Genomic DNA, 12867 nt, shown 5'->3' with positions numbered 1-12867 from the left:
ATTTTAAAATTTATCTTTCAAACTAAAATATTGCAGGGAAATACCTGTTTCTCTTTCTTATTTCTCCAAAAGTCTGGAGGATTCGATGACAGTAAACCCGGAAGGAATACCCTGGTGGACCTTTGAATGATCTAGGACTCAAAGATCTAGGACTCAAAGTAAAGCATTTTTGATGTCATTGAACGTTGAAACAAATCTAATAACAATTGGCTCATCATCCACTGGAGACTATGAAGGGACTGTCCCGCGAAGACTTTGAGCAAGCCAGCCTTCATCGCTAAGAGGGAGATTATAAAAGTCCGCCAAATAAGCCAAAGCCTCTGAATTACTGTTGCAAACATTCCATAGGGATGCAACCTCTCCTTTGGACACGGTACCCCAATCCTCACAATTATCAAGGAAGTCCAATAACTTTGAATAGAATGAATCATAGTTCATTAGAAGGAAGGGAACCGGAAGCTCTGACCCTATCCGTTCCAGTTGAATCAGCGATAATATCTCAAACACCTCATCCAGAGTACCAATACCTCCAGGGAGAGCAACAACAGCAGTTCTAATAGAGCTGGTGCTCCTGACTGCAGCATCCACCAACCCATGCTTCCTCGCAGAAAAAAACCTGCACCATAAAAGCAGTTCATTCAACTGAGAACCATCAAAATCTGAGATAAGGTGCAAGGATATTACCTGCAAGTCAGATACGTTTCTGAAGGCAGATAAGGATGAAAGTTTGAGGCTGTCCATTCGCCAGCTTCCCTACCTATCTTAAATCCACCAACTGGTTTTCCTGCCTGTAAAGCACCTTTAGTAGCAGCGTCCATTAGCCCGGGACCAGCCCCTGACCATGAAGTGCAATCCAAAAGGTTCGCAATCTGCTGTATGCAAAGTGGAAGAAACTCATAAGGAAAAGAAACCTCGGTCTGTGAGAAAATTTTATTTCTAAGATGCGATTTGTAGTTGCATGCTGCTGAGTCTTATCAGGATGCATGGTGCATGCCAATATTTACATCATCATAGGAATAAAGAAATGGTGGAAGCAATACGGAGTCACTTGCCTCTCTGCCCAACTCCACTGCTTGCTTGTAATGCGAATGACCAGGTCCCATCCTTGATGAACCCAAATAAACAACTCCCCTCCCAAGTCTTCGAATCAGTTCATAGCACCGTTCTATCTCTTGTCTGACCTTTCAGACAAATAAACCAAGTTAGCCCCCAAACCATTTTGCACATTCACCAAAAATTACATATATTGTATGTATCACAATTTTGCACGATTTTGCTTATACAAGACAAATGCGAAGTTCCAAGTCTTGGAATTAAGATCCATTAATTGCATATGCAACTTCCAACTCTCACAGTATAACGATATTAGAAGGGACATAGTTAGAGGTTTTTTTGGATAAATAAGCCATTCCACTAATAGAAATAAAGTATAGTACACAGGATCTTAGCTACACAAATTCAAAACAACCTACCAGAGAGCATAAAAACACAGTCAGCCAACCCACAAACTAGCAAATGACTCATTTGCTAAGGACAAAAGTGCAATAACCCAAAGACGACATAAAGCTCAATTCAAGCCAGCGATATTAAAACCATCTTTACAAGATACCTGAGGCTTACATCCCACGTGATGGTTTTCAAGATACTCTCTTCAGAATGAACTCAGCCTCCACAGATCCTGCAATTCCTCTATATCCCTATGTGATACACCGCAGCTCCTAATGCAAGTTTGCTTTTTTAATACCCAAACCAAACTCTCCCCCAGTCAGTTGCTGGAATGTCTCTCAAACACTACTCCTTACTTCCCTAAATAAACGTCCCATAAAACCACACTTCAAAATAGAGATGATCTCTACTTCCATTACAATTCCTACAAAATACATGAGAACCACTTAACCAAAAACTTGTGTCAATTTAATAGCTGTCCTAATGTCAGAAGTAGTAAACCGACCAAATTTAGGAGGAGCCAAGAAGGTTCAACAAAGTCACCTAGCTGAATAATATGAAGAAGGCTCTGAATTCGCATCAAGTCCTGTGATCTAGCAGGCCTCCAAACCAATTGCAGCCCTTTAGGTATATAAACTTTTATGAATAACCTTATACGTATATATCTGTCTTACTTTTCAGTCTACTTAAGCATAGATAATCCATCAAAGCAGTCAATAAAAAGCTCTGTTTGTTGCACATTTGGAGTTCCCTAATTCAATCAAATTGCAAGAACACCCCCCCCCCCCCCCCCCCCCCCCCCCCCCACCCCCCAAAAAAAAAAAAAAAAACAAAAAACAAAACACAAATGAAAAAGAAAAAAGAAAAAAGGAAGATTATTAAGGATAACTGGAAAGTGGGTTAACCTCAACGAGTTATGTTATCATTAAAATTTAAAAACAAGTGGTCCAACAAATTAATAATAAGGAAAGAAATAAAATAAATTTCCGCACTCCACATAAATTTTAAAGATTTGAGTTTACCTCATCTGGGCTCGTTCTCTCCTCAAATTCAATTGCTTCACGCTTACTGAACAAAATTCTTGCTGAAGGAGACCGAACCTCTGATAACTTGAAATTGATTGTATGCGTTCCTCTTTCACTAAAGGATTGAAACTTTGACCTCCCTGGATGATAATTTCTCACCAAAACTTGAGAACCCAATGAATCCACCAACGAGAACCCCATCCTCAGATCCTCCAAGTCTGTCAAAGATTACCACTTTGCATGAGTTGGCTGCAATCATAAAGTCGGTTTGTGGCATTAACCACAAAAACCAGCTTTTGTATGCAACAATGAGGTGTGGAACATAATAACAAGTTGTCCTCTCAACTTTAGGCAAATTGTGAGAATTTTTACCCGAGGAAAAAAGAAGTAAACTTACGGATAAGAAATAAGAATCAAGGAATAGCATCCAGATCCACCAACATCCAACAACGAATAAAGCGTCCCTTTCGATGTTCAGACTTCAGATATGCAAGGAGGCTCAAGGTTAGGTTTTAGTAATGGGCCGTCTCTCTTACTAATTTGATCCATACAAAATATAGAAAATCTTTCATCTTTGAATAGATGGGGAGAGTTCAGGCGCATATTTTTTTCTCTCTACATCATCTCAAATTCAATTGGAAAGAGTTTTCTTTGATCTTCTTTTTAAGTGCGATAAAATTCTGAAAAAATCTATACAATTTTTTACTATCCACACAACCTCCACACACTACATTTTTTTTAATTTTTATTATTTTTTATCAAATATTTAAGATATAAATAATAAATAAAAGAATTGAATTAATTTAAAAAGAATAAACTCAAAAAAAAAATAGTAAAAATAAAAAATAAAAAATGGTGTGTAGAGATTGTGTAGTTGTGTAGCATTGCTCTAAAATTCTACGCACTAAATTATGGTTAACTTTCATTTCATTATATAAGATATGATACTATTAGATAATAAAAAATTATATCTAATAAATAAAAAAATAATTATTTAATAGTGATATATCTTATATAATAAAATGAAAAGTGAAATAAAAGTTTGATATATAACATTACTTTTTTTAATTATTTGAACATATTCAGAAGTTCGGTCAACTTCAAAAATTAGGTTATTAATTTCTTACGATATATTTTTTTAATAATTAGATAATAATTAGATTAAAAAAATTAATTTTAAAATTAAAATAATTTATATTAAAATAATGTTTGAGAAGAAAATTATAAAAAAAATTAAATTAAATGAGATAAAGTGTATTTCATGATTGCAAATACCTTTTATTATATATATATATTAAAAGAGATAAGTTCATGAAATATTGGTCACAAGTATCCATATAAGAAATACTTAAGAAGATACTCTGCATATATATCTATAGCCCAAATCCGAAAAACTCAATAAATATAAGAAAAGATATCCCGTTAAAAACCAGTATATCAATAATCAATAAAATCTCTTTGAATGAAAAAAAAATTTACAAGAAAATCAAAACAAACAATCCAAAGATACTCAAAGATAATGCCATAAAAAACGTTTTACAAGATAATCGCATTCAAGGAAAAAAAAGCTTATGCGTTCTCTCTCTCTCTCTAGAAAAGCTCTGCATTCCTCACCCCTTCAAGAATTTTTACACACTGGAATCCGATTCCTCCCTCCCACTAGTTTCGTGTTTTCGACCGCTCAAATCGGTTTGCATTTCGGCTCCTCTTCTTACCCGAACAGGTACTTGCGCTTTTAAATTTCTTTTCCTTCCCTTTCTCGGGAAAGTAGAACTTCCATGCCTTCAATTTTTTTTTTTTTTTTTTGGTTAGGAAAATAAACTACGGCAATTATTAACTTATTTTTACGTCAGATAACTTTCACACGTTTCCAAGCGCAATTAACAATTTCTAACTCAAGAAAAAACACTATCTTTGATTTCTTTTAACTTATTTTCCTTCCCTTTCTCGAGAATTTACCTCCTCACTAATGGTGGCAAGTGATTTTATCTTGGTTTTCATACTGATTGGTTTGTTTTACACGTGTGCTTAATTAGTTTGTTAGTTTTCATTCTAAGATGAGTGATCTGTTTTTTTTTTTTTAATCGGTAATTGAGTGAATTTTGTTTCATCTCGAACGTGATTTTAATTCATTATTAGTAATATCCAATTTGGTTGATAATTAAGACATTTATATAGAATATTAGATAAGTTAAATAGAAAAAAAAAAGAGATATTAGCGTTAAATGACTATTAAAAATGATTTAATTAGAATATAATTATTAATTAACATATGATTGATAGAACTATAAAATATAATAAAATAAATTAGATAAAAAATGATAAAAGATTAAATTAATAACTTGAATATTATTATATATAGAGTATATAGATAATCTAATGTAGGAATAGTTTTTGAATGGAACAATTAAAACGTAAGGTATGTGATTTTTAAATGAATAAGGATAGTCTTTGGCAAAAATGTAATAGTAGTGACATTTCGATAAACGCCATTAACTTATAAAATGTACCAGTAAATGCCTTTAATTTATATTATGCGCGAGCAACATAATAGTGGTAGCATTTAGATAAATACCGTTAATTTATATAATGCATCGGTAACATATTAGTGGTGATATTTAAATAAATGTCGTTAATTTATACAATACAACAATATCGTACTAGTGGCGGTGTTTAAATAAATACTGTTAATTTATCCATGTCGACATTTAGTTGCATTGATAAATAAATGTCGTTAATCAATTATCGACGTTTATTTTAACCATTGTTGATGTTTTTTAAACACCGGCATATTACAATTTTTTTGTAATGATAATAATTAGGTAATAATAATTGAGAATAATTATTTTTTTCCTTTTAATAATGTTAATCTAAAGCATTATTAGTTAATGATACACTGATAAAATATGAATGAGAATGGATTTCTTTTTATTATTCTCCCTCCTTGGGTTAAAAGGAGTCGATGGCAGAGACGTTGAGTTGTGGCATTCAAAATTCAGTGGAATTTAGAGCTCAGCTCAGGGTTAATCAATGCTGGATTGTAAAAGATATTGTAATTGCCTAATTATATATTTAAGATCACATAAATTCACATGATTATCTTTGACGTCACACACAAAAAGTAATCAATAACGTCATGATAGTGTGTGTATATGTATATATATGGATCCGTTTCTCAATTGGCATCATCATCTTGTAATGGAAAATCAAGTTTCCTTACTTGACCCAAGGCCAAATCTTCTATCATGTATGGATAAAAAAGAACCCCACATTATAGATGGTGCTCTTCTGACAGGTCTCGGATCTTGGTCGTTGAATTCATTCTCACTTTCCGATCGCAGAGATATTTTTTGAGACTGATTTTTGCTTTATTCTTCTTCCTATGGCCATTTCGATTTTCACGCAGTTTTTTCTTTTTCCTTACTCGGTGTTCTACTTCTCTGTGTAAACAGTTTGTTTGGTTTCTTAAGGAACAGCTTCTTATGTCTAATATCAATATTTTAGATCGAAAAGCAAGACGCACATATTATTTTATTGGTTGTCACATCTAGCAGAAGGTTTGATGGAGCCCTCTTCGTATATGGTACCCTCGATGGAACTCATGTTAATAGTTTTGATGTTTTGCATTTTGTATCATACTCTTTGGTTACTCCTTTTCATACATTTTCTTTTTTTGGTTTTCAACAGACGTGTGCTTTAAAGGTGGATACTCAAACTCCTGGATGGCATAAAGCAATGATCAAAGTTTTGCGCAGCATCCAAGGTATTTTCTCATTCTCCATGTCGATCATGTACATATATGTTTTGTCAGTACGTGATACGCACATTGAGAAATTGTTCAATTCTTACAAATGTTATGTCAATCATTAGGAGTGTCCTACAATATTGACGGCCAACAAGGGTTGGCATATGTGTCTGGTAGCATAGACCCGGCTGTACTTCTAAAGATGCTAGCAAAAGTAGGAAAACATGCAGAATTGTTTTGGGTGGATTCCAGACGTCAACATTGGAACAACCCACTTGTACAAGGAGATGTTTCCCACGATCATGACTATCGGAATAGAAACTACGCAAGAATGGGCTATTACTATGGAAATAGCTATGGAGATCATGGCCAATACGGAATGCTGGGCTATGACTACAGGAATAACCAACTTGGAAGACTGGCATACTATGGGGATGATCCTCATAGGTTATTCCCTAATGGAATACTACAAGACTACCCACGGTCTGAGATGGTGTTTCATTCCCCTTCGACCTCACCACACGAGGAGACCATTCACAAACAAACGGCCCCACCTCCAGAGCTAATGTCTAACAAACAAAGTGAAAAGAAGCCGGTTAAGTGCTGTATGATGTGAGATATTGGAGTCTACTTCTTTGAGTTTAACTTGGTCGAGTTTATCTTTCCCACCCTTTTTGGAATCCATTACCAATTACTTTGTATTGCATACTGCATATGTATGTGAACCATGTTGGGGATTTAAGGATTTTTTTTTTAATGTTTCTGAACGGTTTTATTTTCTCCTTATTTTTCCAAAAGTTTGGAGGATTTGATGACAGTATTTTGTGTCGGCATAAGTTGTTTGCAAACCCGAAATTAGTACTTAATGATATCCTGCCTGGTGAACCTTTTGAATGATCTAGGACTCAAAGTACAGCATTTTTAATGTCATTGCACCGATTGCACATCAAATCAAATGGGTTGAAACTTGAAACAAATCTCGTAACAATCGGCTCATCGTCCACTGGAGACTACCAAGGGACTGTCCCACGAAGACTTTGAGCAAGCCTGCCTTTGTCACTAAGAGGGACGTTAGAAAAATGATAAATACATCCATACTTTTTACAACACTTTTAAGCCAAAGCCTCAGAACTCCTGTTGCAAACCTCCCATTGGGATGCAACCTCTCCTCTGCCTTCCAAGTCTTGCATTAAAAGCTTATGAATATGCACTTAAAAAATAAAGTCCACTCAACTTTGGTTTGACTCGATCGCTTAAACGGCGCCATGATGTTCTATCAACGGTGTCATTAACTTGCGGGACCCGAGTCTCGATCTTGATTGGTCCAAATAAAAGAAAATCATCCTTAACCATTGTTGATGACAATTGATGATGAAATTAGAGCTATAGCCGTACGTGAATCCTCATCTTAATCTAATCCATGCAGTTTAATCCACTTTGATTATGATAATTAGAATCATGGGTTGGCTAAAGTGGCACATGGGATGGACGAAACTAAACGGACGTGTTTAACATTTAGCTGGAAACATTAATCAAAGCCTTTTCTTGGAAGCCAGACCTAATAATTTAATGAAATGAAGTGAAAGTGGCGGTGTGTACAAAAGAAATAGACAAGCCGTATGTGGAAAAATCAAGCATTCTCCACCGTTTTTAATGATAATAGCTGTTGTCATTCGGTTGAACAAGTAATCAAGGGTTGGTTGTTTTGATTTTCTCCAAACAAACAAACGAAAAAAAAGGGCTAAGAATGTGGTCTTAATCAAAGTTCAATGTACCATTGTCACTCAGAAGCATTTTTTCAACTTTTGATTGCCTGTGGAACTATTGATGATCGGTGATTCTGAAAATATGATTTCTTACCGTATATAATCACCAACTTGTCCTTGGAGGAAGATATTTTTTTTCGACTAATCTTACGTACAGTCATTTTTATGTATTTTATGTGCACTCTATTAATATGATTAGCTAAATCAATTTATTTTTAATACACAATTAATTACATAAATAGAGTGTATAAAAGAGTAGGTAAAAATGACTGTACATACAATTTTTATTTTTAAAAAATCATCTCATAAATAATAAGTATAATAATAAAGCTCGATTTAGATACAAAAATCTCTAAATTCAACTTTGTTAATCTCATCTAATAATTATAACTTTTTTAAATTTTTACACAAAATATAATAACAAGTCAACTTTTTTAAATCTTAAAATAATAATAATATTAAAAAGTAATATTTTAATAATATTATATTTAACTTTTAACTTTCATTTCAATTGATCTCATTTTACCTATCTAAATCTCCCCTTATTTGTTAGTTTTTTACTATTTTTTTATAATTAATTAAATAGGATCAAATTTTACATTTTATATTGAGATGAATTGGTACTTTGTTATTAAAAAATAAAAAAAAATAATGGTTGAAAATGTTTCAAAAGGGCCCCATTAAGGTCATGCCTGATAAAAATTATTTATAATTTGTTTATTCACATAACAAATATATCAGTGTATCACAGATATAATATATTAATTAATTTTAATATTTGTATTTCGATTATTAGTATAATAGAAGAAAAATGTTGTGGTCACTGATGGTGGCTACCGATTTTTTTATTTTACTTAATAGTGACGTAAATATTTTAAAATGAATTTCTGATTTTTATTTATTTTAAATTTTTTTATTAAATTTTAAAAAATATTTGAAAGGAAAAAATAAAGAAAAGAGAAAAAAATATTTACCTTTTCGGTGGAACTTTCGGTGCACTGCCTCTGTGGAAGTAGCACTGTCCATAATAGAATGATGATTATGTGGCAGGTGGTACTAACCCAACCGGCTACATCATCAATACGAGATGATGACGCTATTCACAGGATTAAACAAAGTCTCTTTCCCTTTAGCTCAAGCAAGCTGCCCTTCTCATGCGGGTCTTATTATTAGGCCGCCAATGTTTCCGTTTGACCTTCCTAATAAATCCTCACTAACATCTTTACAATCTCTCTCTCTCTCTCTCTCTCTCTCTCTCTCTATATATATATATATAGCTTTCTTTCTCTCTCTCTCTCTCTCTATATATATATATAGCTTTCTTTCTCACATTTGATGCATTCTACATCTGAAAGCTCAAAGCTGACACAGAAAAAATGCCAAAGAGCAATAATGCTGAAAGCTGTAGAGTTCTGAAAGAAGCACGTCTGGTGGAGAGGAAGTTCTTGGCCCGGCCACAACAAGAAGGAGCTGGGGCCATCGTTAGAAGGAGCATAGGACGGTAAGACAAAGGGGTGATCTCAAAATTAGTGTTGTTTGCCATGATTGAGCAGTTTGGATTAATGGGTCTTTACCCTTTTTTTTTTCAGGTTTGAGCTGAAATACTTTGATCCTTTTCTTGTTCTGGATGAGTTCTCTGGTGGGTTATCTCTACTTTCCTCTGTTTTTCTTCACGAAATGTAATGGGTCTTTATTTTGTTTATATTTTGTTATTGAATGTCGCAGTCACTGCTCCTGCTGGATTTCCTGATCATCCACATAGAGGTTTGATTATTGGCTCTCTGTCTTTAGTTTTGTGCATTAACTCTACCTGCCGAGATAAACATTGGATGATTCTGATACTTGGTTCTTCTTTTTCCTCTTTGCAGGGTTTGAGACAGTGACCTACATGTTGCAGGTAAATCCAATTGATCATTCCAGCTCATTCCCTTTTACGCATGCGCATGAAAACTTAGGCCCGGATTAGTTAACCAAATTTAAATAATTTCATCTCATCTCATCTAATCATTACAATTTTTTCAAATTCTCGTATAGGATATAATAAACAATTTAACTTTTTCAAATTCTAATACAAAATTAATATTAAAAAATTATATTATAACAATATTTTATTTATTACTATTCAAAATATCTCAACTCTGAACTGTATAACCAAACATTGTTGAACATATTTATTGAATACACATCTTAATTCTGCCACATTAATATGAAACATTATAAGTTTTTTAACTTTTTTTTTTTTTTAAAATAACTACACACATTTTAGGTTGTTTAGGAACATGACTATTTTCAGGTAATCTCAAATTACTTCACTAATATTTGCAAGCAGTTAATTATTATTCACAAACTATTTCACTATTATTCACAAACAGTTAACTATTATTCACAAAATATTCACTACTGTTTTACTACTTTTCTTAAATGATCTGGAATACCATTAGCATCCAAATGGAGCATTATTGAAAATAACAAAACTTGGCTACTTATAAGTCCAAATTCCGAGGAGAGAAGGAGTTTCTAAGGGATTTTCAAGGTGGTGTTATTTTTCAGCCGACCTCATACTTGGAAAAATCTTCTTGTCATTCTCACATTTCACACACCACACTTATTTTAATTTTTTTTCATTTTTTCTATAATAAATATGTAGTGTGTGGATGATAAATAGAATAATTTAATTAGTTTAATAAGAATAAAATAAAATAAAAAATAAAAAATAATATTTTAATATATAAAATGTGTGGTGTGGGATGATGTGTAGCATTTCTCTTTTTTTTTTTTTTTTTTTTTTTCTAAATAAGTCCTTGATTGAACTTTCAGAGGTGAGAAGCAGTTGCCTTAGTTGTATGTAATTGTTTGAGTCCACAGGGATGTGTGACGCATGAAGATTTTGAAGGGCATAAAGGGACGATTGGAGCCGGTGACTTACAGTGGATGACTGCAGGAAAAGGAATTGTTCACTCAGAAATGTCTGCCGCCCAGGGCACCCAAAAGGGCCTACAGTTGTGGATCAACCTCTCCTCCAATCATAAAATGTAACTAAACCCTTCAATATTAGAAATATTAGACTGACTATATATGAGATATATTTGATGTCACTGTATGGTAAAATCATAGACCAGAATATTATTTCAACCCAGAATTGGCATTTTTCATATTCTAATGTTATCATTCTTTATTATGGAACTTTTTCTAAAGTGCTTTTGACTGCACCATATTGGGTGCATGTGTCCATACCAGCCAGCCAGATATGGCCAGCCTGCGCAATCTCCCTTTTATCTTCTGTCATGATGGATCCTAGCCCCCGCTGTTTTATATCTTCTGCACATAACTCTTGGAAGTTAATGCCCGTTTTCCATTACTAACATTGCTGAATTACTTTGCTATAATATTTGGAAAAAATTGCAAAACAAGTACAATATACAAATGCCAATATAACTTGATATCCCTGTTTTGTATTTGGGTATTTGGAGATACCCAAGAGTGGAAAACTTCAATATCTAACTGAGTTATATTTTATCACAGGATTGAACCAAGGTATCAAGAAATACAGAGTAAAAACATTGCAGAAGCTGTTAGAGATGGAATCAAAGTCAGAGTTATAGCTGGGGAGGCTTTGGGAACAAAGTCACCAATCTTCACAAGGACTCCAACAATGTACATGGACTTCACTCTCAAACCAGAAGCTCATCTTCAACAACCAATACCAACATCATGGAATGCGTTTGTATATGTATTAGAAGGCGAAGGTATCTTTGGAAGTCTAAAATCTCCGCCTACCTCAGCCCACCACCTTCTGCTTCTAGGCTCAGGGGAGGAGTTGGACGCATGGAACAAGTCCTCCAAACCCCTCAGGTTCATTTTAGTTGGGGGAGAACCGTTGGGGGAGCCTGTAGTGCAGTTTGGACCCTTTGTAATGAACACCCAACAAGAGATTGACCGAACCATTGATGATTTTGAGAACTGCGTCAATGGCTTTGAGAAAGCAAGGCATTGGAGATCAGAAACAGCCATTAGTCTTGATATATAGCTCCATGTTTCTTAAGGTGTAGGAGACAAAAACGTTGTTTCCAAAAAGTTGTACGAGTAAGTTATGATTTTTAGCAAGTTTTCAGTCCGATCCAAAAGGGAAAATAAATAGGATACTCTCTCTGTTCCATATTATCGTCTCTCTTTCGAAAATTTAACTATATATCAAAGGAAGAATCATGAAAAATATTATCCTTTCAGACGTTAAAGGGTGCAAATTTTAATTATAAAAGTAATAAAAGGAATGAACTTTTCAAAATAAAGTAACTGATAGGAGAGGGAAGTTACCGAAAAAGTATGTGCTGAGATGTGGGCATAACTAAACAAAAACAATAATGCCAAGCGCAATAACTGAGAGCACATCCAATTAAATTGTTGGGCTTCGAAAATGTTCTTGCTGCATGTTGATATTAGGCCTGCTAAGCTGCTACGCCCCGCTTTCAGTTGGTGGGCAGCCGGTCCCTCTAAACAACCCCCCGCCTCGGCCGCGCCCAGAACGGAGGGAGATAATCATTTTAAAAAATTTTACTTATCATCTTTTATACTATATATTAATATGTAATTTATTATTTATATTATTATATTTAAATACATATATAGATGTGTAACTATATGTGATTATATAGGAAGATAAAAATAACAAATTATAGGTTGACACGTGGTACATTCATTGATTATTATTTTTTATTTTTGGGACAGTGCCCCACCCACCCCCGGAATGCTGCCTTACTGCCCCACCCGCCTAAAACGGAGCCTGGGTAGAAAGAGTGTGGGTACGTGGACTCCACCGCTAATCGGTATATTGATTTTCAACTTCTTCCGCACATTATCATACTTGGATCTTGAGTTATTTTTAGCG

General features: G+C 34.0%; 3 protein-coding genes across 4 annotated transcripts; 2 read left to right on the top strand and 1 right to left on the bottom strand.

Annotated features, from left to right (window-relative positions):
• Nucleotides 1–30: 30 nt before the first annotated feature.
• Nucleotides 31–3122, bottom strand: LOC122289783 (probable cytokinin riboside 5'-monophosphate phosphoribohydrolase LOGL10). The gene is made up of 5 exons (XM_043097065.1): nucleotides 2869–3122; nucleotides 2469–2689; nucleotides 1053–1181; nucleotides 685–869; nucleotides 31–616 (listed from the first exon to the last, which is right to left on the bottom strand). The coding sequence occupies exons 2-5, from the start codon at nucleotides 2670–2672 to the stop codon at nucleotides 229–231; spliced, it is 906 nt and encodes a 301-aa protein (XP_042952999.1). The 5' UTR covers nucleotides 2673–2689; nucleotides 2869–3122; the 3' UTR covers nucleotides 31–228.
• A 794-nt stretch (nucleotides 3123–3916) lies between these two features.
• LOC122290165 (heavy metal-associated isoprenylated plant protein 32-like) lies at nucleotides 3917–7033 on the top strand. Of its 2 annotated transcripts, none has more exons than XM_043097734.1 (4): nucleotides 3917–4194; nucleotides 5976–6054; nucleotides 6159–6234; nucleotides 6342–7033. In XM_043097734.1, exons 1-4 carry the CDS (start codon nucleotides 4043–4045, stop codon nucleotides 6830–6832), a joined length of 798 nt encoding a protein of 265 aa, XP_042953668.1. In that variant the 5' UTR covers nucleotides 3917–4042; the 3' UTR covers nucleotides 6833–7033. The 2 variants fall into 2 exon arrangements, with proteins under 2 accessions (XP_042953668.1, XP_042953669.1); XM_043097735.1 differs by having other exon boundaries at nucleotides 5924–6054.
• Nucleotides 7034–9255: 2222 nt separating this feature from the next.
• LOC122290004 (pirin-like protein) lies at nucleotides 9256–12138 on the top strand. Its single transcript, XM_043097509.1, has 6 exons — nucleotides 9256–9483; nucleotides 9572–9621; nucleotides 9708–9746; nucleotides 9851–9879; nucleotides 10848–11014; nucleotides 11505–12138. The coding sequence occupies exons 1-6, from the start codon at nucleotides 9359–9361 to the stop codon at nucleotides 12007–12009; spliced, it is 915 nt and encodes a 304-aa protein (XP_042953443.1). The 5' UTR covers nucleotides 9256–9358; the 3' UTR covers nucleotides 12010–12138.
• Nucleotides 12139–12867: the final 729 nt, after the last annotated feature.

Source organism: Carya illinoinensis, chromosome 12, assembly GCF_018687715.1.
Source record: "Carya illinoinensis cultivar Pawnee chromosome 12, C.illinoinensisPawnee_v1, whole genome shotgun sequence".
Lineage (NCBI taxonomy): Eukaryota > Viridiplantae > Streptophyta > Magnoliopsida > Fagales > Juglandaceae > Carya > Carya illinoinensis.
The sequence above is the reverse complement of the archived record's forward strand: the minus strand, read 5'-3'. Positions and strand labels throughout refer to the sequence as shown.